This window comes from Taeniopygia guttata, chromosome 4 (genome assembly GCF_048771995.1).
Source record: "Taeniopygia guttata chromosome 4, bTaeGut7.mat, whole genome shotgun sequence".
Lineage (NCBI taxonomy): Eukaryota > Metazoa > Chordata > Aves > Passeriformes > Estrildidae > Taeniopygia > Taeniopygia guttata.
In genome coordinates this window covers 25,488,325-25,512,809 of record NC_133028.1, presented here as the reverse complement: position 1 = coordinate 25,512,809, position 24,485 = coordinate 25,488,325, and the positions used below count along the sequence as shown (strand labels likewise).

Genomic DNA, 24,485 nt, shown 5'->3' with positions numbered 1-24,485 from the left:
TGGAAGAGCGGGGAGGGGGAGTCTGCAAAGCAGACAAAATGCGAAGCCCTCCCCGCAAGTGTGTCTGTGCAGGAGAAGGGTGGGTGCAGTTCGTCAGAGACCGAGGTAGAGAACAGTGAGGGGGCGGCCAAAGTGGAGAGGGGTCAGCAGCAGCCAGAGCATGCTCTCCACGCAACAGTTTCCTGCCCTGCCTGCGGAGGAGGAGCGCTACCGGCAGGTCCTCTCCGCCAGCCGGGTAAGGCGAACCTCAGGGCGCTCCCCTCCTCGCTGTGGGCCGCCTGGGGACCGCGGGCTGGGGGCCTGGGAGGGCGGCTGGCTCCGCCGCTCGGTGGCCCCCGGGCTGCGGGCGGGGGCAGCGCGCTCAGGGGCCACCGCCGGCGGCCCGGGGGCAGCTCCCGTGCGCGACGCACAGCGTGCGGTGCCGCCGCGGGGCTGAGCGGTAGGGTGCTCGGGCAAGCGGAGAAGGGGTAACCCCCTCTCCGAGCCCGCCGAGCTGTTGTAACGAGAGCGGACCCGTGGCTCGCAGGCAGGGACGGGGCCGTGTCCCCCGGAGGCGCGGCCTGCAGGACGGCCGGGGACAAGTGACCTGCCGTGATGGGGCGTCCCGGAGCGCTCCTGTGTCGAAACTTGCGGGAACGCGCCGGGAACGGCCGCGTTCAGAGGCGCGGGCTGCAGGTGAGCCGCAGCCATCAAGCGCTCGTTGTTGGCGTCTCAGGGAGAGCCGAGCGGCGCCCTCGTCCCGCTTTTCTCACCAAGCGCGGAAGATCAGCAGGGCTTCTGTGCCCGGTGAATGCTCTGCCGCTGGAAGGAGCGGGAAGGAGTTGGCCGAATCCGACGACAACAGGTCCGGCCAGGATTTGCAGCAGCAAAGTTTAGGCTTAACCTCTGTCAGGGCTGTCATGGCAGCTCCGCCGTCGGCTGGGCTCCCGGGGAGCCGATGCGCCGTGACCCTGGCGCGGTTGTTGTCCCCCGGCATCAGCGGGAGCTTGCTTTATCCTTGCGTCGGTGCACCCTGGGATCGGGTGGAGGGACCCCCACCCCCCTCTCACGGCTGTCCGGCGGGATGGTACCGCTAGCCGCCAGGAGGTTATCCTGTACAGGGTCACAGGGAGACCTTAATCCTTCCAGGGAGAGCCAGCCTGTATAGTTGCAAGTGTCCGGAGGGGATAGCGCAGGTGTGGTGTGGGCAGTCTCGCAGCACACACCTGTGGGGAGGGATGAGCGGGTCTCCCGCTCTTACGGGAGAGGCTGCATAAGAGGAGGCGAGAGGGAACTTGCAGAAGGTGGCTGCTGCGCTGGTGCGAGCTCTCAGGGTGGGTCCCCTTAGCCTGCCCTTCCCTCCGCTAGCCGGGGCGCAGGTGTCTCCCCGGTGTGCCCGGCGCGGGTGCGCTGTCAGAGCGGCAGCGCGGCGGGGGCCGCAGCTGTACAGCGGGGCCGGTGCGGAGCCCGCGGCGAGCGAGCGGCAGCGCCCGCAGGGAGGGAGCGGCTGCCCTCGCCCTCCGCCGCCGGGGGCACCGGCTGGGGCCGTAGCGGAGTGCTGAGCCCGAGGCGTGGCACTTGTGAGGAGGGCGACGGAGCTTCTCGCGCTGTCACACCGATCGTACGCGGCCGAAATGGCGCAGCAGGGGGTTTCACAAGTTTATAAACCTGCCAGTATACTTAAGTAGTATCATTGCTCCTCTTGATTTAAAATGCAGAATCCTTGGATGCATTTCATGGCAGGCGATTAATTAATTAACTTAATTTACTAGCAGTCTGGTTGAGATTATGAAACTCTGAAGTGAAATCAAGTATCTACAGCTTTTAATGCATTCACGGGATCTCTTGGGAAGTTTTGGCTTTCAGCAGTAAGAGCATGGTAGTGGATTTTTCCATATGGCTATGTACACCCTTCCTGTGTTCCTAAAAGATGGATCAGTCAGCAGGACTAAATTCTTTTGTTTGTTTTTGTAATGGATGTTCCAGTTGGAGATGTCTATTATAAGCTTCTTGGGTGCTCTGGCACATGGATGAATGAATGTATCACTGAGATAGTCCAAACACCTAAAAAGTTGTAATACAAGAAATCAGAGAACTGCTTTCCCTAGAAAAGCTGGTGGTATCCCCAGAGGACCTTGGACATCCAGGTTCTGTAGAAAGATGGAGACTCCTCCAGCTGAACAAGGGAGTCCTAAACAGTGTTTAAACCTCTTTTAGCAATTAAATGTTCATGACTTTTTTTCCCCTTCTCCAAAGTCTCTTTATGAAGTACCACAATAGGGAGAGAGATCTTTCTGCCTGTGGAGAAGCCTGACCCTTCAACCCCACATATAATCCTCACTCAGAATGCATTTTTTAAGGAAGCCACCAGCACTCATTTTCCTGGGAAGGTTCTTGTGGTGGTGAGCTAGGCAGTACAGCACACTTTCCCATGAGGAGTTTGCTTATGCTCTTAGTATCTCATGAGGCCATCAGGACAAAATATTGTTTTTCCTGAGTCTTTTGGAGGTGGAACTATAAAATACTGAAAAAACCATTCACTTCCTTTCCACAAGTCTTAGTGGGGACTCGCCTGTATCCAGATAACTTGAGCGTCCAGTGAATTAAAAGTATTGTATGTAGATGGTTGGCAATGTGTCATGATTGGAGGTGTTCTATAAAAGATGCGTAGGGCAATTTTATATATCTCTGTTATTGTTTGGCTGTTAATTATGTATTAGATGATGTCTACAGATACAAGTCAAAGCTAAGACTGTTAACAGTGCCAGTAATTATTTTAAAATGTGAAATGTGGGTTTACTTGAATGTAGGAGTTGCCCTTTTTTAAATTTTTCTTTTCCTGCTAAGCTGATACACATGTTTAGGTCTTAGCACTCAGCTCCCTTGAGGGACATTACTGTCCTGGCATTGTATTAAGTCCATGTATTGCCAGACACATAATTTCTTGTCATTACTTGCATAGCCAGACAAGGAATGTGTGCAGAGGCTGAGGTGGATAAGTGCCTAGACAAAAATCTCATTTGTCAGAAGGAGAATGGTCCTCTCACATGAAGGTGAAACAGGCAAGGGAATTTTGGGATGGTTATATCTGGCAAAGAAATCCAGCAACTCCTGCTCAACTATTCTAACTAACAAATGGTGAACTGTAAACAAACCCTTTGTTGACAAGCAGGAAGACAGCACTTCAGTGTGGCTAAGTGTATGTTTGAGCTCTGTGAATCTTTGCCATGCTGAGGCCCAGCAGGTTCAGGTCATCCCAATCCAGTATAAGCACTACTGGCACTTCTTAAGATGTGGGAGCTATAGCTTTGACCCCACCTGGACTGGGAGGTGCTGGCTGCCAGGTCATCTGCTTTCAGGCTGAACAGATCATGCTGTTAAGGCAGTTACATACAATGGCGCTATCTCCTAGTGTGGTCAGGTTTTAAAAGATGGTGGTTATAGCTACATTGTGTGGGAAGAGTCCTGTCAGCGTGTCAGGTATCCTTAGCAAGTGCTTACAAGGCCGGATGAATGTCTTGTTTCTGAATGCCAGCCAGGGTTTGGCAGGGGTAGATGTCAGGCCACTTGCAGCAGGGCAGTTTTAGACTTGCACTTGCAGCTTAGGTCCTTTCAAATGTGGCTGCCAGACACCTCCTGCTATTTAAATGCCTTCAGGATGAAGCAGCTAAGTAAGCAGCAGGGCTTGAGGGGGCCAGTCTGATTACAGTTTGAAATACTGATGCTCGTAATCTGTCCCAGTTTCTTTCCCTACTGAAAAGAAATGGACCTCATAAGTGGCAGGCTGGGTACATGCAGTTCTCAGTGCCAGGAGAGAAGGGTAGTTGATAAACTGCTGTGAAGCGATGGGTTGTCATAGTAGGAGAAAGAAAGGTTAAAGCCTCCTTGCAAAAGTCTTCACACTCAGAGCAGTGGCTGAAGACAGTATTCAGATAGCTCCAGCATGACTATTCTCATTGCTTCTGAATTTTTAATTCTCTTGGCCCTCCAGTCAGTTGTTGCTGTGTGTGTGCAGTTTCACCTACAACTGTCCTGGGCTTCACTCTGGGTGCCAGGGCCTGAGAGCCCCCTCCCCTTGCTGAGACTGCGGGAGAGGAGCGGCCCTCACTCCCCGAGGGGCTGCATGAGTCAAAGCGGGGGCACCGAGGGAGGAAGAGCGCCTGGGCCTTGTCCCTTTGGCTCTCGGGGCAGCAGCCCCCGCTCCCGGCGGGCTGTCCCCGTGCCCGGCGGGCTGTCCCCGCTCCCGGCCGCCTTGCCCGGCTGTGCTGAGGGGCGAAGCGGGGGCTGCTCCTGGGTGCTTCTCCCAGTCCGCAGCCCCCGGCAGAAGAATACGATGCCGATCGCATCCTTTCCCTCAGTCCCCCGCCCTCTATAAATAACTCTGGCTGAGCTGACCTGTCAGATTCCCCCGGCAGAGCGGATCCCCTGACCCGGGCCGCCTGCAGTGGAAAGTCTGAATGCAAAACATACCGTAGTAAAAATAGAGCGGCCGGGGAGCCCCTCCGGCAGGTCCCGGCGGCGTCGGTGCCGCACCGGGCCCGGCTCCCGCTGTCCCCTGGGCGCTCCCGTCAGCGCTGGGAGCTCCCCCCGCTCCTAAATCTGCGTACACTTTAATGCCCCAGTGGTGAATGCTTTTCTCGCTGTCAGATGGAAGCATAATTCATTTTTGCTGTGGAACAGATAGTTCCGAGTAGCGTTTTTAATTTCAGCTTGAGTTTCTAACCAGCAGAGAGGAAAGAAATACGAAAAATGGTTAATTTCCTAAATGCAGACATAATAATGAGATGACTGTCAAGCAAGAGATTCTCATTTCAAAAAGAGGTGAGAATGTTGCTACCTCTGAAGTCTGAATTAGATTCCATCCTGTGCCTACCTTGTGCAGACAGCTGCTCCCCTGAAGGGATAGATAGTCCTTGGCTATGGTTTCAAGTCATTATAATTTAAAGCAGTGCTTGTAACTAAATTGTGCATATGTTATTTCTGGTTGTTTTACCTGTGAAACTTGAATATCTGGAGGTTAAAGCCAGCAACAGACATCAGAAAACGCTGTCTGATGCTGCTGGTTCATCCGTGTCACAGTTGCTGGCCTCAGTGCCTGGGGCACAACCGGCTCCGGGAGTGGTGGTGGCGAGGCCTCGGCCCCCAGCCAAGCGCCACATGGCCACTTGCTCTCTCTCTACCCCATCCTGTGGGATGGGGGAGAAAACAGAAAGAATGAGAAAGCTCATGGGTCAAGATAAAGGCTGGGAGATCCCTTTGTGATTACAGTCATGGATGAAACAGACTCAAGTGGAGTAAATTAGTTTATTACTAATTAATACATATTGACTGACTCAGGTATTGTGAAACAAAACTAAAAAATGGAGCAAGCATTAAAACACTTCAGGAAAATACCTCTCACTTCCCAGATTTAGCTTCGCACCAACTCCTCTCCTTCCCCTTTGTTATCACCCCAGGTGGCACTCAATCCCTTAAGTAAGGACATGAACAGCACAGGGAAGGACTGTGGTTCTCTTCTACTTCTTAGTTCTTATTCATCCTCTGTTCCGGTGTGGATCCTCTGTAGGCTGCCGTCCTTTTTGGGAGTATTTGCTCTACCACGGAGCACATACTTCTCTGACCTTGGTGTTGGCACTGCTGTTTCTAACACTTTTCCTGCTTCTCTGCCTGTGTGGTGTGTGTGCCCTTTCTTAAATACTTTTTACAGAGGCACCACCGACTTGGTTGATGGGCTCAGCTGTGTCCTGTGGTGTGGATCCGGGTGGAACTGGACATATCTGGCACACAGCAGCTTCTGCTCTCTTCTCAAGGAGGCAAAACTTGCAGTCCCCTCGCTGCCAGCAGCTTGCCACCTACATGGATGTCCATGTAATTGGGACAGAAGTGGTGGCCAGGGTACTGACCAGAGTAGCAGTGTGGCCTCTGTGGTTGTCTTCCCTGTCCCTCATCCCCTATCCCCAAATCATGAAGGGATGGAAATAATCCAGCCATCCTTTTGTTCCTTTTCATAATTTCTCTCATTAGAGTGGAACCTTTGCATCATCTGCTTGTTTGAGCGCCACAGTTTCTAGTTCTCTGGGTTTCTTTTGAGTTGTTTCCAGCATAAGGTAGCTTTTTAGCACATTGACCTCTAGAAAGTTAATAGAGGCTGAAAATCAGATACTGACAGAGCTGCTTTTGAATGGTGAAGTTTGTGCTGTGATGGTGCAAGTGCTGCCCCTGGGGGACAGCTCCTGTAAGTCTGTGGGAAAAAAGGCTGTCAGGTTGCATCACTGCAGGTGTTCCTGTAAGCTTTTGCTCTTCCAAAATTCCAAGGCCAACTTTTTCTTGCAAAAGAAGTATTTTGTGTATTGAACATTTAATTGATCTTCACCTAGTCCTTTGAGGGAAAGGAAGTGGAGGGAGTTTCCTTTTTTTTAGGACTGCATCAGGTTTCTTCTACTCCAATTCATGTGCTGTAGTTCAGGGAGATTCCAATATTCAGTGTATGGTGCTTTTGCTTTGGGACTGGTTGGTGATTGTAAAAGTCTGTTTTTCCCTTCTTCTCTTCCTAAAACCTGTAACCCTCAGTTTTGCCATATACAGAACCTGGTGTTTTTAAACCTAATGTGCTAGCATCTTTCAGAAATTATTTGTTTGATGCCAGAGAAAGATTTCACTTGGCAGTGATTTAGCAGTAGTAGTAACTGCTCAGAGCAATTCGTATTACTGTTCATCACCTCAAAAGAACTCCTAGTTTCAAAATAGCCTATACTGTCACTCTAATATTACTGAAAACTTCTTGATAACATCAAAGATTCAGGAAGCATTTCCTAAGGAAAGAGACTCTCATTTTCCTCCTTTTCTGCCTCTGAGTGAAGCAGTGAGAAATTGCTTCTGTGCTACTTGCATTTTTCATCTTACTAGTGGTTTCAGAAAGTAGTCAACTCTTTCTTTTGGAAATAAAACCTCTGGTAGGTAGAACTGAGGAGTTTTCCATCCCATCTCTGAGTCCTGCAGCTCTACATTCTTGTAATAGTACAGCAGATAGCTGTAATCATGTTTTCTCCTGACGTCTGTGGGACCGTGGAGCAACATGGACATGTCTTCTGTTGCTGCTGCTTTTGCTGTCAAATTTTTTGCTGGGTAGATTATTTTGCCTGTGTTAAAGTTGTCCTGAAACCAGTGGCAGCTAGAGATTATAGAAGCAGCACAGGCTACGTTTCTCAGGCTTTTCCCAGCCTCCTGCATTTTCACATCTCCAGGAAGAAACAGACAGCTGAGCCCTCCTTGCCTGAACAGCCTTTCCTTTTTTGCCATGACACAGTATTGAGTGACAGATGTTGCTGAGAGATAGTTTATTGTTTGAAAAAGCTAGTTCTGTGCATCTGCAAATATTGCTTAAATGGATAATAGATCTGAAAGAATATTAAGAACTGAAAGTTCTTAATAAGTTGCTTTCTTATTTTTTTTTTCTCACATTGCCTTTTGATATGCAGCAACAGAAGAATTAAGTCGTAAATGGCTTTTCTTAAGCTTCATTTTGTCCCTGCTCAGCCATTTTAAGGGTATCAGCTTAAATAATGTGGAGTGCATATAGACAAGCCTGGAAAGGAAAACTGAAATGATGATTGAATGTGTTTAAAAGTTGTTAACAAATTCTTTTCCCTATAAAGTGAGAGATATGGAATAGTGTTGATGGTAGTCTGGATGGCTTGAGAATCCAGATGGTTTCCATTTGCTTTTTCCTTATCATAGATAGGATTATTCTATGACTCTTGGAGTTTTCCAAAGACAATGTGAATGGAAGGAAATCTGGCATCTGTTCTAGGGATGACAAATTGAATATTCCTAGCCATAAATACAAAAGAATTTTTATTATTTGATGAAATAATCAGATTGTTATTGTTTCAGTGACTTAGATGGATGTTTTTATCCCATAAATCTTTATGTGATCCATAAAACTTCATTATTATGTCAAAGTCATAGTCAAATATATTCACCAGTGTAAGTGCCTTGTTAACCCACTTAATCTTGAACTTTCTGTATTGGCTCATTTTTTTTGTAAGTTCAGCAATATTGAATAGGTTTTTCATCTCTATTCACCTCTCCAGTTATTTCTGTCTCAATGTCGTGGTAGTTTCAAAAAATGTTCATGTCTTTCTTCATTTTCTTTTGCTGAAGCAAAATGTTCAAAGACGACATGTTTCTGAACAAAGTGGTATCCTACTGAAAAATGAATGAGTCACTTCTAAATTCTTTAGGTAGTAGGTTATCGACCTTTGTGACATTGCGTAAATCCATTTTCATCTTTGGGAGGAGGTCAATTAAAAATCCAGATATGCTGAACAGATGAGGCTTTTCTTTGACACTAAATCACATACTTTCCTTTGATTAATATTGCTGTTGGCTTTATCTTTGGTCCAAGGGTTAGTATCTTTTTTAATCACAATTCAGAAAAAAGTCAGTAAAGTTAACATTATACATTCAAATCTTAAATTTTCATGTCTTCCAGGTAGATATTTATAGCTGAAGAATAATTATACATTTTTAATGAAAATTTAATAAAAATGCATGAACGATAAAGAGAGAAATGCTTTTAAAAAGACTCCTGCAATTTTTTAGCTTGCAATCTAGTTTACCATCCAGTTAATCTCATTGAAACTTCTGATTTTAAATGGGTTAAGCAATTGCATAATCAGCAGTAGACATTGCACAGAGGGTTAAACCTACTAATGAGGCATTAACAGGAAAAAAAGGTATGTCCAATTATGAGCTCTAACTACCTTTTGTGGGATGGGGCTTCTGATGGGATTTCTACACAGGCAGTGGGTGACTGATGCACTGAATGTGAGCCACAGGTCAGGCAGGATTTCTTTTTGCGCTTTCTAGTTTTCCAGGCTTGAAAGATTCTTTTAAGAGGAGGTTTTCCTCTAACAGTATCCCACCACCCCTTCAAAATGTTTTTGTTTTTTTCCATTTTTTTTTTATTGTCAGAAAGTAGGCCACTAAGATTTTTCTGTGAGGTTTTTTTATGGTTTTCAAATTTGCCTTTCTTATGCTAATGGCTCTTCTGCAGACATCTGCTCATTGAATTCCCAGCAAGGCAGGAACCTGAAGAGGGTACTGTGTTACTCCCTGCTTGCTGAGTTCTCAGCAGTGTGTAGCCAGAGGCTTGCCATCGCTGTTCAGTGTGCTTAGCTCAATGCAATGAACATCTGGGTAGTCAGGAAAGCATTAGAATAGTCTCTCTGTGTGTTCAGAAAAACAGCACGGCACTGTGGAAACTTCCATGAGGAATTTTTGCAAGCCATAGCAACTTAAAGAAAACTAATAACCCATAGAGCATGAATTCTGCATTAGTTAAAGAGCACTTTCCCCAGAACAATTTCCCACTGCTTGTGGAAGTGGGCTGAATGGATGTTCGTGTTCTGGCACTGAGAAATATCAGATAAGGCTAACCATGGTTTAATTATTAAAATTAACGCCTTTCATACACATTTCAGTTTTTAAAAAAATCTTTGCTATCTTCCATATGTTTCACGAACCTTGCTCATTTTGTAAGGAATGGCAACATCACACATCTTTACCACCAGCTGTGAATAGTAAAGAAGAGAGAACTTAGAATTGTAGTAAGTTTGCCATCAGTACTATTTCCTAATCTGAACATTCTTGACAATTCAACAAAGTTTCATTGTAAAATGTGGGAAGTATCCCCACAGTAGTTTTAGGTTTACATCAGTGAGATTATAAAGAATTGTAAATATGTGCAATATATAAATAAATATGTAAACAATTAACATTTATGTCAAAACAGAATCATTATTCCACAGCACTTATTTTTAAAAGTGAAGGGACTGCAACATATTGGTATTTCAGAGTGATACTGATATTCTCTAGTAATGATAAATATCCTTTTCCCCCTGCTTTCTAATTAAAATTTTGAAGACTGATTTGTACAGACTGTATATGTTGGCTAATAGTGTGTCTAATTCTCATTTATAATGAGATGAAGATTGGAATCCAAGAAAATACTCTTTTTCACTTCCATCTTTTGCATGAGATGTTAAGCATATTTTGCTTGTAATGGAGAATCAAGGTCAATAGTTTGCTTCTCAGTAGCTTTCTGATGTCTAAACAAAAGTATTTTTAGGGAGACCAATTATTAAATTATTTATGTTTATTTTGATATCAAATCAAAATGAAGTGTCTTTATAGTCCACTATATTTCCAGGATAGAACAGTGTATTCTTTCCCTGAAGAACTAGATGAAATGAGAATAAAGTCAGAACTCCAAATTTCCTGGCTGCATTGCCTGTGTCTGGGTGGCCAACTTACTTGCACCACCTTCAAAGCATTCAGAAAGGGAAGAATGAGTTACGAAAGAAAAGTTGCACCAGAGGCAGGCTCTCTTAATTGAGCATACACTGTGAAGATAGTAACTTGGGTGCTGGCAACACCACCTGCAGCACAGGGTTTGTTTGTTATTCCAGATGAAAGTAGATTTGAAAGTGCATATTGGTGGCTCTGATAGCTGGTTCTTCCTCAGGCAGAAATGCAGAGTGAGGGTGGATTTTGCAGGAGGTGTCTGCAGTCACACTGGACAGCACAGCAGGCACACAGCAAAGGAGATCTCGCTTGGTAGCAGCAGTGAAGGGTTTCCCACACACAGGTGAGTGGAGCACCACAGATGTGCCTTTGGATTTGGTCTCAGCAAATTTTCTGCTGGCTCGCTCAAACTGAAGCTGGAGCAGCATAAAAATAGTGTTGTCACTGAATGTGGAGAGATATGCCTGCATACATACCTCCTCAGTTACTCAGCTTCAAAATTGTTTCAATGGCTCACAAAACTGCGGAAATTGTTGGGAGTCAAGAACTCCAAATTTGTGCAGCAGAAATATTTGTAAATCTGAATTGGTGACTGACTTCTGGTGATGCCCAATTTAATTTTTGCAGCACTGTTTCTCAACCTGGATTGAAAACAGCTTGAAAAGTCTATTGAAAGAAGTGGTCAGTGGGTCTATATGGTAGTGTGAAAGGCAAAACATCACATTATTTTGTACCTTGCATCTTCTTCAACACAAATGAATCATCACTGACACAGTTATGCTTTACTTATTTAAGTGAAAATGTACATTAGGAAGATTAAATGTGTTTCAGGTTTATGCCTCAAACAAAATAATCTGGCATCTAGCACCAACCAAATACTTATTTTGGAAAGATAATGCCCAGCTTTATATAATATCTCCCTTAGTAGGATACTGTATATTTTGGATTGACTAATTTCATGGAAGAGAAAGGAAGTCTGATCGTCAAAATGAACTTCTAATTAATTATGTCAGCAATTTTTATTTTGTCTGAGGATATGGAATTCCCTGGGAGAAGTTACAAGATTACAGTGAACTTGAACTATCAGGAAAATAAAGCATTTTATTGGCAAATAACAACTTGTGGTAATAACATGCTTTTTATGTTTGCTGACTTGCTGTATGAAAAGTGTTGGTTGGGTTTTTTTCCTGCCTTCTTTATGAAAAGGTCTTTGGATTTGTGATTTTTTTTTGCTGCTTTGCAAATGGCACTATTTCCTTTTAGAAACTGTTCTTCAATTTGTGTATACTAGAATTTGGGTACTGCCTGTATTTGCAGACAAAAGCTGCTTAGTATCCAGTTTCTAATGCTACCTTAACGTTTATTTGTCAGGGTCATTTTCAGTTTGGCTCTCTAATTCCTCTAACACTGAAAATTGAATATTTTGCAAGCTTTTGCCTGTATGTGTTTTTAGCATGTGACTTTGTACCTTTGGAGGATTTATCTTACACTTTGTACTTGTTACAATGACTATTGAAGTATGGTGTTACATTTTTTTTTATAATAAAGTAATCTAATGGAGGTGCATTGCTGACTTCTAGTATTCATGTAAACAGGACAAAACGAATAAAAAATGTAGCGCATTTTCAGCTTCTCTTACTCATTACCAGGCCTTTGACTATTATGGGTTGATCAGAAAAGGAAAGGCTGTAAGAATGAGTATGGTTAGATTTATATATATATATGTGGTGTTCTGTGCTAAACATTGCCAGTTCACAAGGTCAGTTTTTGCTCTGTAGCCATAACAGGTGGGAGCCATCTTCCTCTATAGGCAAAGGGAAAGCTGTAATGGCTGGTATAGTTGTGTCAGTCCAGTATCTAGAGATTTAAGAGCAGCATTATAAAAGCTGACAACTGAGCACTGCTTCAGCATTAGAAGAGGAGCAGTATCAAGGATACAGAAAGAGCTGTAGATAATTTTCGCAGTCTTACATAATTATTGCTTGGCTGGATAATAGATTCCTCAATGGCATTATGAGGACTTCTGAGGACAGTGGCATTATGAGGTCACCTGTTTACTGCCCCCTGACATTATTTCTGCATTTCATGGTAGTACTTCCTTCCATTTCTTTCCATTACAAACACTAAATAATGCTTTGGTGTATGGTTTGCTGAAGATACATTAATGTTTCTGATCTAAGAGGTGTCTTCTACATTTTTGTGTAGAGACCCATCATGCAAAGAAGATACTGACAGTAGGCAATTAGCCCTAATGATACTTCTTTATTGGGAGAACATCTATTAGTTCTGTGGTGACAACAGCAGGAGATATTTTTGTCGACTGCTTATACCATGATTCAGGCTGTTTTATAGACTAGTAACTGAGATACTTTCAGTATCTAAAATGAAAATTGCATGCTGCCATAGGCTTTTCACCCATAAATCTTAATGTAATCTGTCATTTCTGTGCTTTAATATGACAGGTATGTTATTGAAATGACAGCTATGAGATCATATTCTTTCGATGTCTTGCAGAAAATAAGTTGTGAATTTTGGTTCAATGAATTTCTAGTCTTTTTGTAGTCAGATGGAACACTTTTCCATCTTACTTTTTTTCTCCCTCTGTGGTTCCAGAAAATAAACTGAGCAATCTGATCCAGCAGTTCTAGATAAACCTAGAATTTAAAAAAATACACATTGAAATTAGTTCAGAATTTCTTTTTAGTCTATTTCCTTTATTGCAGTCATTACCAAAAGAATGCCACTCAGGTAAGCAGTGGCTAATGTAATTTCATTAGAGACAAAACTTCTTAGCTGTCAGAAGAAATTATCTGATGTTTTTAGACATCCTCTCTTCTGAATATGTTCTTGTTAAGTACAAAACTTTTGTTGTAAAAGCAAATGACTTGTTGCCTTAAAAAAAAATATACCAATATTTCCTAACTGTAATTCACATAGTATTTAATTAAGAAAAACATTTCTTAGATTGAGTTTTCTAACAACAGTAGTTGGAAGAGAACTTGTACCAGTGTTCTTCAAGTATTGAGAATATGTTTTAGTCCAGTGCTATAGATTTTTGACTAAATCTATTTTATGCTGAATTATTTAGAATTTAGGGTTGATTTCTTTCAGTGGACCCTGCTTTTAAGTCTTCTTGTCCTTCCCTTTGAAAGGGAGATAAATATGTATCTACCAGATAACTTAGAGACTTAGAGAACGAGTCAGAGAAACTCTTAACTACACAGAGAGTTGAGGGAGACTGTTTTTCTCTCTCAGCCACTAACCTAGAAGCTTGAAGTGAGCCAAGGAATAAGCATTTTGCACCCCTGTTTCCTTCCATAGGCCCACTTTTATCTGATGATTCCATTATTTATGTCTTTAGTCTATTATTTGTTCCTCTATTCCATTATTTATTAGAACTCAGGGAACAGAGCACATCTGCAGTTTATGCAGATACCATTGTCATACTAGATCACTTCAAGCTGGTGCTTGTATTCTTTGTGTATTGCAGTATTTGCTGGCAAGAGAAAAAGAAATACTGTCAGGGAATATACAAATAGTAGGTGTAATGCATTCATGTTTATCTATAGGACACTTTATTAAATTCTTATTGTTGATATAGGAACCAGCAACACTGTCTCTAGATTTAGTTCATATTCATCAGAGAAATTGACAGAAAAAAACTAATGTAGATGTTCAAGTGATGGAAAATGGTAAAACTGGAAAAATTAAGTTTATGCTTACATAGTCACTGATGATGATTTAAACAGGTGTATTGTTTTGCCTGAGATATTTTCCTGTAGAAGGGAAAAATACAACATACTGTTTACTTGCCTATAAATACTTACTTTGCTGTTCTACAGAACAAGCAATTCATGGTGCTTAGAGAAGTATGTCTTTAACAATACAGCATCCTTTTCTTGAGCAGTCACTGACAGTAAATTTGGATACAGCAGCCCATTTTAAAATCTGTGGCAGTGAGTTGTCAATACAAAGATTGAGATTTTTTGCTTTCAGGAGCAGACAAGAAAGAAAATGTTTGATGTTCTCATTTAGTATTGAACATTTATGTGAAGTAAGTAGTATTTACAATGCTAGTAGACTTTAGAAAACATTTCTCACAGAAGCAGAACATCACCAGAAGCTCACTGTTTTAATTGGCACTCATTTAATGTTTCTGCTAGGTTTACTCTTAGATATATATATATATATATATATATATGACAGTGGTGATAACTGCTGTCAGTTAAGCACTTGTGCTTGAGATTATTGGTTCTCATGTACCTCCAGAATAAAGAGTCAAAAAGTGAGGATGGATACTATTTCTGAATGTTTTTTCAAATATTTGAGAACAAAAATTTTGTTCTTTCTTGCTAAGTTTTTACTCCCAAGACAAACTCCTTGTGGAGTCACAGATCAGAATTTATTTTGTATTACACTGGGTAGAGTTAGACATTTCTGCTTGGAACTTGGCAAGAAGTCATCTTGGTTGGGAGTGATTTCTTTAGGAAAATGCGCTGAATCTAAAATTTGTTTGTCTTGAAGAAACTAAGAATCAGCTCTTGAGTGCCTTGATCACTGGGCTGTGTAGTGATGGTCCTGCTACTTGTCCAGCCCAGAAGAACTAGGTTCTTTTTTACAGGATATCATTATTTCAAGGCATGGCATGCTCTGATTCAGGAGGAGTCTGTGTTCATGTGGTTGTGATAGTCTGCTCTATTGTAGATTTGATTTTTTTAACTGCTTCAAGCAAAAGAGGGTATTGAACTCAATTACCTTGTTTCCTGTTGGAACACTGCATCTACTGCATCATTGTCTGTACTTTCAGAAGTAAATATGGCAGTGTTTTGGGAGATCTGTCTTCAAAGCAGAGTTGTGTTATTCCTCTGTTACCTGTGCTCAGAACTCACAAGGGGGCCTAATACAGGCTGTGCAAACCCAGGTTGTGGAATTCAGGGAAGCCTGCTATGAGTACAGCAACTGAAGCTGCTGGATTCCAGCATTACCAGAAGCCAAACGTCAGACAGATGCTGAAGAATTTAAAATGACTGGGTAGACAAGTGTGGACTGCAGGAAGTCAAGCAGTTATTGTCTGAATATCACATGGATTGAAGTTCCTAATATTCACCTAAATCCTTAACTTGATCTGTGACTGAATGTTTTAGATGTCACTTGTGGACAAGGGCAGTAATTAAGCTGTGATATCCTGAAGTCTTGGTTTGAAACATTTACTACTTCTGAATAAGCTGCTGGTTAAGAAAAAATAATTCTGACATCCAATTAACTCTCTGCAATATTATTTATATTTCTTTTGTTGTGGGAAATGAGGATCAGATTACAGACTATGTCATCTCACTCAGGCTGCTTCAACAGACACTCATTATTCTCATCCTGAGCTGGCTGTTTCAGATTTTCAGATAAATCCAACGTCTTTAAGTTTACCATTCTGCTTGTTAGATAAAGCTAGTAGTAAGGACTGTGTTGAGACTGAATCACTGGAACAGGAGGAAGACTAGCAAGTGAGATACTACTAGCAGCTCACACCATACCAGTACAACATGCATTTTCAGTGTTAATGTCTTTACTTTGAACACTGGAAGTAGAAAAATAAGTCAAATGGGACAGACACGGCACTGGGTGAGTCTCAAAGTGGTCAGATGATGTGATGCTTAGCAGTGTCAGAAAAGACACGTACAACTTCGCAATTGCAGTTTTCTTGGCTTCTGTTGTCTGTCGAGCGTCTGCAGTGTCTAGTATGCAGGGGTTTCAGGAATAGTTTATCATTCTATTATCAGCAAGGAAAATTTCCTTTCAAACTGTCATTGTGCCATGCTGCAACAAGAGACATTCTAGAATGATGGAAAATGATTCTGCAAATCCTACTTATGCCAAAAGTCTTCTCATTCAAGGCAGTAAATGGGAGTGAGCTTGTGGGGTGGTATGAATCCAGTCTCTTTTCAGTAATTCCTTAAGAAATAGTCCAACTTTGGCATGTGCCAAAGTTGGACTAATGTGTCCATTGACCTGCTCTTTACAGAAAGGCACGTTCAGCTGAGCCAGCCAAAAGGATAACCCACAGAGACTGGCATTTACAAGACTAATATTATTTATGTTGTAGACTTCAGTCTCTTGAGGTTCTTTGGGGAGAGGCTGTCAGGGTAATGGATGCCTTTACTCTTGTGTCCTGGCACAACCAACTTTGATGTGATTGATCTTCCTGACAAAGAGGATAAACTATTGGTCATCCTTTGGGAAGACACTGTCTGGAATGAATAAACCTATCATTCAGTTTCATGTTATCACAGGGAAGATTTTATTTTTTCGTCAATTTCAAATAAAGGGGCATTGACTATATACAGTTTCAATCTTGCTATTAAATATTAATTTGGAATTTTGTTTTTGTTTCTGTTTAAAAACTATGACATTTCTCCAGTATATATGATCATAGTATTAATGGAGTTAGGTTTAAAAAATATAAAATGCATGTTTAGGCTTTTGCAAGGGTTTGAATTAATGTACTTTGTGCAGCTCAGTTGAATTCAGAAACTTGTTTTTTCTCTATTCTTTTGTATTCCACTCATAGAACAGAAAATGTGATTTGCAAACTCTAGAGAATACTGTGTTAAGTTATAATTATATAAAGTATTAAAAAAAATCAGACATCATTACTGTGCATAATAAGTCTTCTATTGTCACTTAAAAGTTATAATAGTATGTTGATTCTTTAATAAAAGAAACAAGAACATGGAGCTCTTGAATAATTAGTAATGGATTATTTAAATTCTAAAATTATCTTCATTTAGCCTTATTCCTTACATTTATTATATATTGTACATTTTTTTTTCCAAATGAAATACATATCCAACATCCAGTTAATCAGAAATGCTTAGAAATGTCAATGAAGCTATCAGTCTGTGGATATTGAGTAAAGTTTAATAAATGATATGGATTGTGCTAGACTGTCCACCAGAAAGAAAAGTTTACATGCAACATGTCTTTAAGAATCTATTAGCTATATACAGCAGATATTTAAATCATGTAGCTGTGTAATAGGGAGGGAGGACTGCTATTGAAAACATAGGAATTACTGATGGTCCCCAGCATGATAAAACTGTGTTTTTGTTTTTCAGGTCTTAGGAACAGATGAGGATGATATGGGGGATGGTTGCTCTCAGAAACTGGCTTCTGCCAAGTTCCTTCGACTTTTGCTCCTGATACTGATCCCATGCATCTGTGCCCTTATCCTTTTGCTGGTGATCCTGCTTACCTTTGTAGGTGAGTGCTTCTTTAATTAAGGAGACACTTCTTAAATTAAAGAGACTAAACTAAGACCACATTCTCAAGTGCTGATATAACTGTAGACATTAGACATATATGTTAGCACACTTAACTAAAAAATTAATCTACCTAGTCATTGTTTGTTGCAAAGAAGTAAGTCTGCTATTTAGATTTGTATCCTTCAAATGCATTTAAAGTATCCATGAGGAAACCTTTTCTGGTTTTCTTAAGGTAGATTTTTGGGGAACAGATTATCTTGAACATGTAGATAGTTTTCAGAAGCCATTTTACAAGTACAAAAGATACATTTGTTATAATTTTAGATCACTATAAGTAGAATGGAATATATGTCTGTTTATGTCACACATTCATATGCAAACCCAATTCTTATTTTCAGGTGAAATTTAATTTATAAATAGCCACAAATTTTTCTGAATAGCATACAAAATATTAACTATTTAACTTAGAAAAATTATGTTCATTTTTTTACATACAAGATATGTATCATTGCAGAACTCCAAATATGTTTTGTGGAAACTGGTTCAAGGTATTAATAGATTTCATAATGGCTGAGTCTGTGAAGTAATTTTCATAATTAAAAAGTGCTAATTTATTAGCATATTTTTTTTAAAAAGTCTTCCCTTTGTTACTTTTAGAAAAGCTGACATATCATTAAATTGCTTCAAGTACAAAATGAAAAGGACAATAAGACTAGGTTAAAGTTATTTTTTCAGGAAAAAAAAAAGTTAAAAAAATTTGCTTTCAGTGCTAAGTGTTTTTGGCATTTTTTCATTTTTCCTTTTGTTAGTGAGAACATTTTCTAATTGAGCTTCCTTAGGTACTTCAGAAGCACATCTGAAATAAGTGGGGTAATGTATCCAGTATCCAGATATATAGATATAAATCCATTTTCCTATTTTAAACACTCCCAATTTCAATACACATCAAACAGTCAAACGGAAAGCCTAGAAAGAAACTAAAGATGTCTCAAAAGCACTGTCAAAATCAGGACAATTTAAATCTGTTTTCTCAATTCAGTCTGTAAAGGATATACAACACAACATTGTAGGCCTGTTCTTTTCATTTAGTTTAAGTTAAGGAAGTAAGAAAACCCCCAAAGCTATGAATGTTATGATTGACAGGTAAGTCTTGGGTTATATCTTTGAACTAAGAACAGTCTGAAATGGATTAAGAGCAAGTAAGTCTTGCAATTAGGAAATACGAAGCCGTTAAATTGGCTTTCCTTATGTTTAGCATTCCATTTGTATCTTTCATATCCTCTGCCCTAGATTTTCATTCTTTGGTGAGAAAGCAGATAAAAAGTCAGGTGCATTTACATCAGCTCTACTCAATCTCTTCCTCAGGCATATATTGACCTGTGATTGTGTGAAATCCTCTGGGAAATGGGGCCTGTTCTGATCCTACTTACATAGCAAAAATCGTGACTCTCTCCTCTTAAGTCAACGTCATTACTGTAGGGTAAAGAATAAGGCTTGGTGTTATAACCCAAGTCTAAAACTGGCAAAGGTCCCTTTAGGAGCAGCTTTTGAATTAACATTTTGTAATTTATTGTTCTTCTCAGCAGCTTTCATTTTCTATGCACTGATAGCCTAGAAGCAAATATATTTGATGGCCAGAATTAGATGAACTAATACTGTGGATATTTAAATTGTGTGTAATAGAATATAGTCTGTTATACTAACTAACAATACACTATATTGAAAATAGTACTTCATGTTCATTTCAGGTCAGTAATAACTGAACTATGATATTGGTATGAAGTCTTACCATGTAAGAAATAAGTTGAGACTATTGAGGGGCTAGTAGAAATTATTTGATAGGAGGGAGGGCAGGGAGGCAGGGGAAAGGAAAGGAAAGGAGAAAAAGAGAGAGAAAGAAAGAGAGAAAGAAAAAGAAAGAAAGAAATTACTGCAGCTTAACTGACGTGCAATAGTTTGGTGTTCTATGAGACCTTCATAGTATCAGTAATGTGCCATTTCTCCAGAGTGCAGAGTCATGGGTACACACCCTGCAGGAGAAATCTCAGTTTGTATGTGCTGGCCAGCTGTACTAGTGAACACCTTTATTTCCTTTTGCAACTCTCTCATCCATTACCCATACTTTGTTAGGCTGCTTTGCTCCGTTTCGTTAGCTTTTAAACAGACTTGGTCTCTTTGAGCTTTCCTGCTCTGAAGAGCTAGAAGTCTTCCACAGTTTACACTGCCAGAATTTCATTTTACTAGCTTGAACAGTGTGACTATTTCTTTAATCTCTTAACTGTTAATTTTTAAGAAAACTCTCAATTTTTTAAAACCTGTTCATATTTAAACAAAACATTAATTCCCCAGAGTGAACAGCAACTGGAAATGATCATTAAAACTGCTAGAAAGTGTTGCTTTGAAATGAATGTGTCTGGTCCCAGTAGGTCTGTTTTGTACCAAACACAATGAATGCCAGCATACTGTATGTTTCTGTCATCTGGACATGCCTAGCTGTGGCTGGAGACACAAATTGAAAATGGTTACATATATTTGTCAACTCATTAACTGTCTGGCTTATGACTATCTACAGGTCTGTATGAACCCAAGTCTGAAGAATAATTGGACATAGTGTGACTGTATGCATGAAGAAAATGCATGTTCTGTATGTGCTGCATGTCTGTTAGCAAATATTGATAGAGAGTAATTAATTTCACTGAAGAGATTAAGAAAGAACTGATTGGTTTAAAGCATCACTCTGTTTTCATAGGTATCTTGAAATTTAAATACAGATGCTATAAAAACATATCCAGTAAGCTTAATTTAAGATTGAAGATATGCAGTAGTGTTTTTAGGGGAAGGGTAGGGGCGTGGATGTAAATTAAGGCAAGTGGGAACCCAGCACAAAGAGTAAATTCTGCAGCCTAGAATAAAATGCCTAAATTCTCTATGGTGCATTGGTAAAAGGAAAGGATAGGAGGAGAATGTGGAAGAAGAAAGAGGTGACTCAGGAAGGTGCCCTAAAACTCTTTACAAACTGAGTGGAAAGAGAGCTGTCATCTAGAGCTAACAAGTGGGGAATGCCAGAGGCCTACGCCTGCCTCCCTCGAGGGCGTATGTACCTGAGCCAGGCTGACGTTACTTTGGAGGGAAAAAATGTTAAAAATAATTTTAATACTGCTCATTTTCAGTGGAGATGATACAATTAGGAAGTCCTTTTGTGTCAAAGAGGTTTGTTGTGTGGTTCCCCTATTAAGAGGAGTTGTTATCACTAGGAAACTGTAAAAATGTAACAAAAAATGCTGTTGTTGGAAAGATGGGTTGAAAAACCAAACAAGCATTTGGGGATCTCAGTGAAAGAAGTAAATGACCTCATGGCAGTGATAGACATAGTTGTTATTATTTGTTGTTCCAGAAAAAGAATGAAATAAGTCCGAGTGAGAAGAGGATAGAATCCAGTGGGTAGCCTCAATATTTTGTTTCACAGTATTTATTTGACCACTGTATTAAACCAAAGGGGGTTTTCAAACATTTTTCAAGAGTTTACCTGTCTTGTAATGTATTGCCTCTTATTCTGCTGAGTGATACATAAATAGCTAATAATTTAAACTTTAATTTCAAATCAGTATTAATAGCTCTTTGGGACCAACATTTTACAGCCTTTTTCTATTTTTATGCTGAGTGGAAGAGAAGAGACGAGTCTAGGGAGGAGGAGAGAGCATGTGAAAAAATACCTTAAGCTGTTCTTGAATTGTGGAAAAATACTATGCACTTTCCCAAAGGAGTTTAAAAAGCTTATTTTAACTTTCTGAAAACTGCAAAAAAAGCCTAGTAAAGTTTGAAACTTGAAACAAAGTACGGTTCCGAATTCTAGAGATTCAGTGCTTTGTTTGAACACAAATATCTGGCGTCCAAATAAAGCCACATTTTAGTGAGCCCAATTTCTGAGCACAACCACTCACTCTTCCTTAAACTTTAGCAAATCATATTAATATTAGTCCCTTTTTGTGAAAATGCAATTACTGTTTGGTTTGACCAGAAGACTCAAACAAAAAAAAAATGCTGCTTAAATCATTTGCAGGTGGGAGATTTTTGGTTGCTTCTGTAAAATACACACAGTAAATTCCTCCAAGCCCCAGTGATATATGAACATCTGCTGGTGGAAAACCAGAAACCCTAGTATTTATATATATATATTTATATATATAAAGTTCCCCTGGGTTTGTCCAGTAGAAGTTAGACATAAAGATTTACTCAGTTAGTGACACTGGAGCCAAACCAAAACAATCCAGCCTGGATAAGTGAGGATATGGTAAATCTCAAATGGTAACTGTTTAATTGAAACTCACTATATTTTCTTACTATTTGCATTTGCAATAGTTAAAGGTTACTCATTAAAAAAGAAAATGCTGACATTTCTCCTTCTTAGCTATTCCAGTTCTCTTTTCTTCCTTAACTATAAAGCTTTCCTACCCAAAGTCACTTCAGTTAGATTCTTCTGGCATTTTTGGTTACTTGTAGCTGTGATTAATAAACATTTCTGCCTGCCCAGTCCCTGAATTTCAGACCACTTAACTGATTTATTTTAGCAGCAGAGTTCACAGAGAAGTGAGAATAAGAATTCAATAATGGGAATGGGCTCAGAATGGTTCCTTTTATTTTTTTTAATAATCTCTAGATGAACTGTGTCTATTATGATTGTTAAGCTCTTTTACCCACCAGTGGCAAAAATTGCTTTTGCTATTTACCAAAAAATTTCTTATATTGTAATACAGAGTGGTACTTCTCTTGTAGCACTAAATATGACTCTAATACATTTGGTTAAAGAATTTGAGTAATATTTGTCATTTCTATTACAGATAAATAAGTTATATGTTCAACACATGTTTAAGATGTCTTCTTTATTATTTGGATTATTGGTTAAAGATCCTTTAAGTAAAGATCTTACTATGTAGTTTAAATTCCTGATGCTTGTGGGATACATGTACTTACTGTTTTGATTTGTGAATTATAATTACTTGCAACTATTGAATGCATGCAGCTAAGAAAAGTCTGGTTTTGTCTATAATACTATAAATGATCAAAAAATAAAGACAGCGACTGAAATTTTAGACAATAACTATATATTTAAAATTCAGTATCAAAGAAGAATGACAACTCAGGGGCCCATATTTAGCAATGATAGTTAAATTACATAATCTTATATAGAGAAAATAGTACCTCTTTCCATTTTACAAATGAGTGAATATGGAATATGTTAAAAATGTATTAATTGCCTTAAAGCTTCAGAATTGGACTTTGGAAGATGGTGGTGCTATGAAAACAAGAGATGATGCAATTTAAAAGGATAAAAAATAGCATTGTCCATCTTAGTAACTTAATGATAGAATGAATGCATGTTGAAGCTCCTTGAAATTGCACTCTGTAGTTTTAAACATGTGACATACTATAAAATACGATTAAAATATTTCAAGCACATGGAAGCATTTGTTTCTCTATTTATCCTACAACAACCGTGTTTTATGTGCTTCTGTTATTTTGTTGCTAGATAGAATTCTTAAATTTGTCTTTAATTTTAATTTTGATATTAAAATACTTTAATTATATAATTTGATTTAGTATTAACTTTCCAAAACAAATTAGTAAGACTCTTCCAGGTGATGGTAATTTTGGTGGTTTTTTTTCCTTTATTGCAGGAGTGTTAGAAAAAACATGCTTTTATTCAAATGGAAGTGAGGGCCTCACAGTTAATGGTGACTTTGAAACGTCTCCTGATCTTTTGCCAAATATGGTTGAAAATAGTTCCGAGACTGATCCCACAGTGGATCTCAGCACACAGCCCTCTTCTTGGACCACCACGCCTTTATCCCACATTGACCAAATGACCAACAACTCAAATATATTTCGAGAGTCTTTCCAGGAAAATTCCTTTGGTCCCCCAACTCAAGCCACAGTGCTCAGTCATCCGCCTGCCTCTGAAGCTGCTTTGGCAGAGGGCTCTGAAGACAACACCCACCTGTTTGCCACTACAGAGAAGATGACGTTGTGGTCTACAGATGCTTCTTTTAACAACACAGAGAGGATGACCACTCTGCCAATATTAAGTCCTACCCGTCCATCTGTGTCACAAAAAATGGATCAGAAAAAAAGTAAGTTTATATTTTATTTGGCTCCATAGTTCTGTCCCAAAAACTACAGAGCATACTACTGACATACTGCCCTGTGTGTTTCTGTGAGGTCTAAGGAATGTGTGTCCCTTTTGATAATTTATTTTGTTGTGTACATTCCATGTTGCAATCAACTGGTTTCTTATCAGAACATTTGTTCAATCTGTTAAGGAAGATGCAGTAAATTCTCTCAGTATGAAAACTTAAAATACATTCTTCAATTGGTGATAATCAGGCTTCCATAGGCTAGAAATGAGTTACTGCACTTACTAATTCTGTAGATTGTATATTGTTTCTTTAAAACTATGTAAGTGGCAAGTACATTCCTGATCTTGGCATGTAATTGCATTTACAACTTTTTCTGTCTTAATGGATAAATTCTCTAATTTGACACAGTTTTTCTGTATAGAAATGAAGTTCCATTGGCATTTTTGAGAGAGTAACAACAATTAACTGGGATGAGGATTTTTTTTTTTAAACTATGAAGGTAGGTGCATTTTTTTAATGCCATAGTAAATGTTATTGATTCATCATGTTAGTGGTAATGAAGGATTCCCTGATACTGCTTTGCTAATTACTGAAACACAAGGGTACCATATTGAAATGAATCGGTTTCTCTAGAGCTGCTTACCATTCATTTTTTCTTAATCCCACCAGAGCACAGAGCAAAACTTATTTGTAAGGTCATTGATAAAATGTAATGTAAATCACTGATTTATCAGTATTTTCTTCTCTTCCTTAGACTATAGTGTCTTCATAAGCCATTTGAATGGTGCAGGCTTTTTGCAGGTTCTAT

The 24,485-nt window shown here is 39.8% G+C and overlaps 1 protein-coding gene across 3 annotated transcripts in view; it reads left to right on the top strand.

Moving 5' to 3' along the window:
* CORIN (corin, serine peptidase) overlaps positions 1 to 24,485 on the top strand; it is a 106,616-nt gene continuing 82,131 nt past the window's right edge. For 2 of the 3 annotated variants that reach the window (XM_030271010.4, XM_072928144.1), the window contains exons 1-3: positions 1 to 235; positions 17,397 to 17,541; positions 23,219 to 23,671. In XM_030271010.4, the coding sequence (XP_030126870.4) occupies positions 161 to 235; positions 17,397 to 17,541; positions 23,219 to 23,671 (673 nt within the window). In that variant the 5' untranslated portion in view covers positions 1 to 160. The remainder of the gene's footprint in view (positions 236 to 17,396; positions 17,542 to 23,218; positions 23,672 to 24,485) is intronic. The other variant, XM_072928145.1, reaches the window with a different exon arrangement.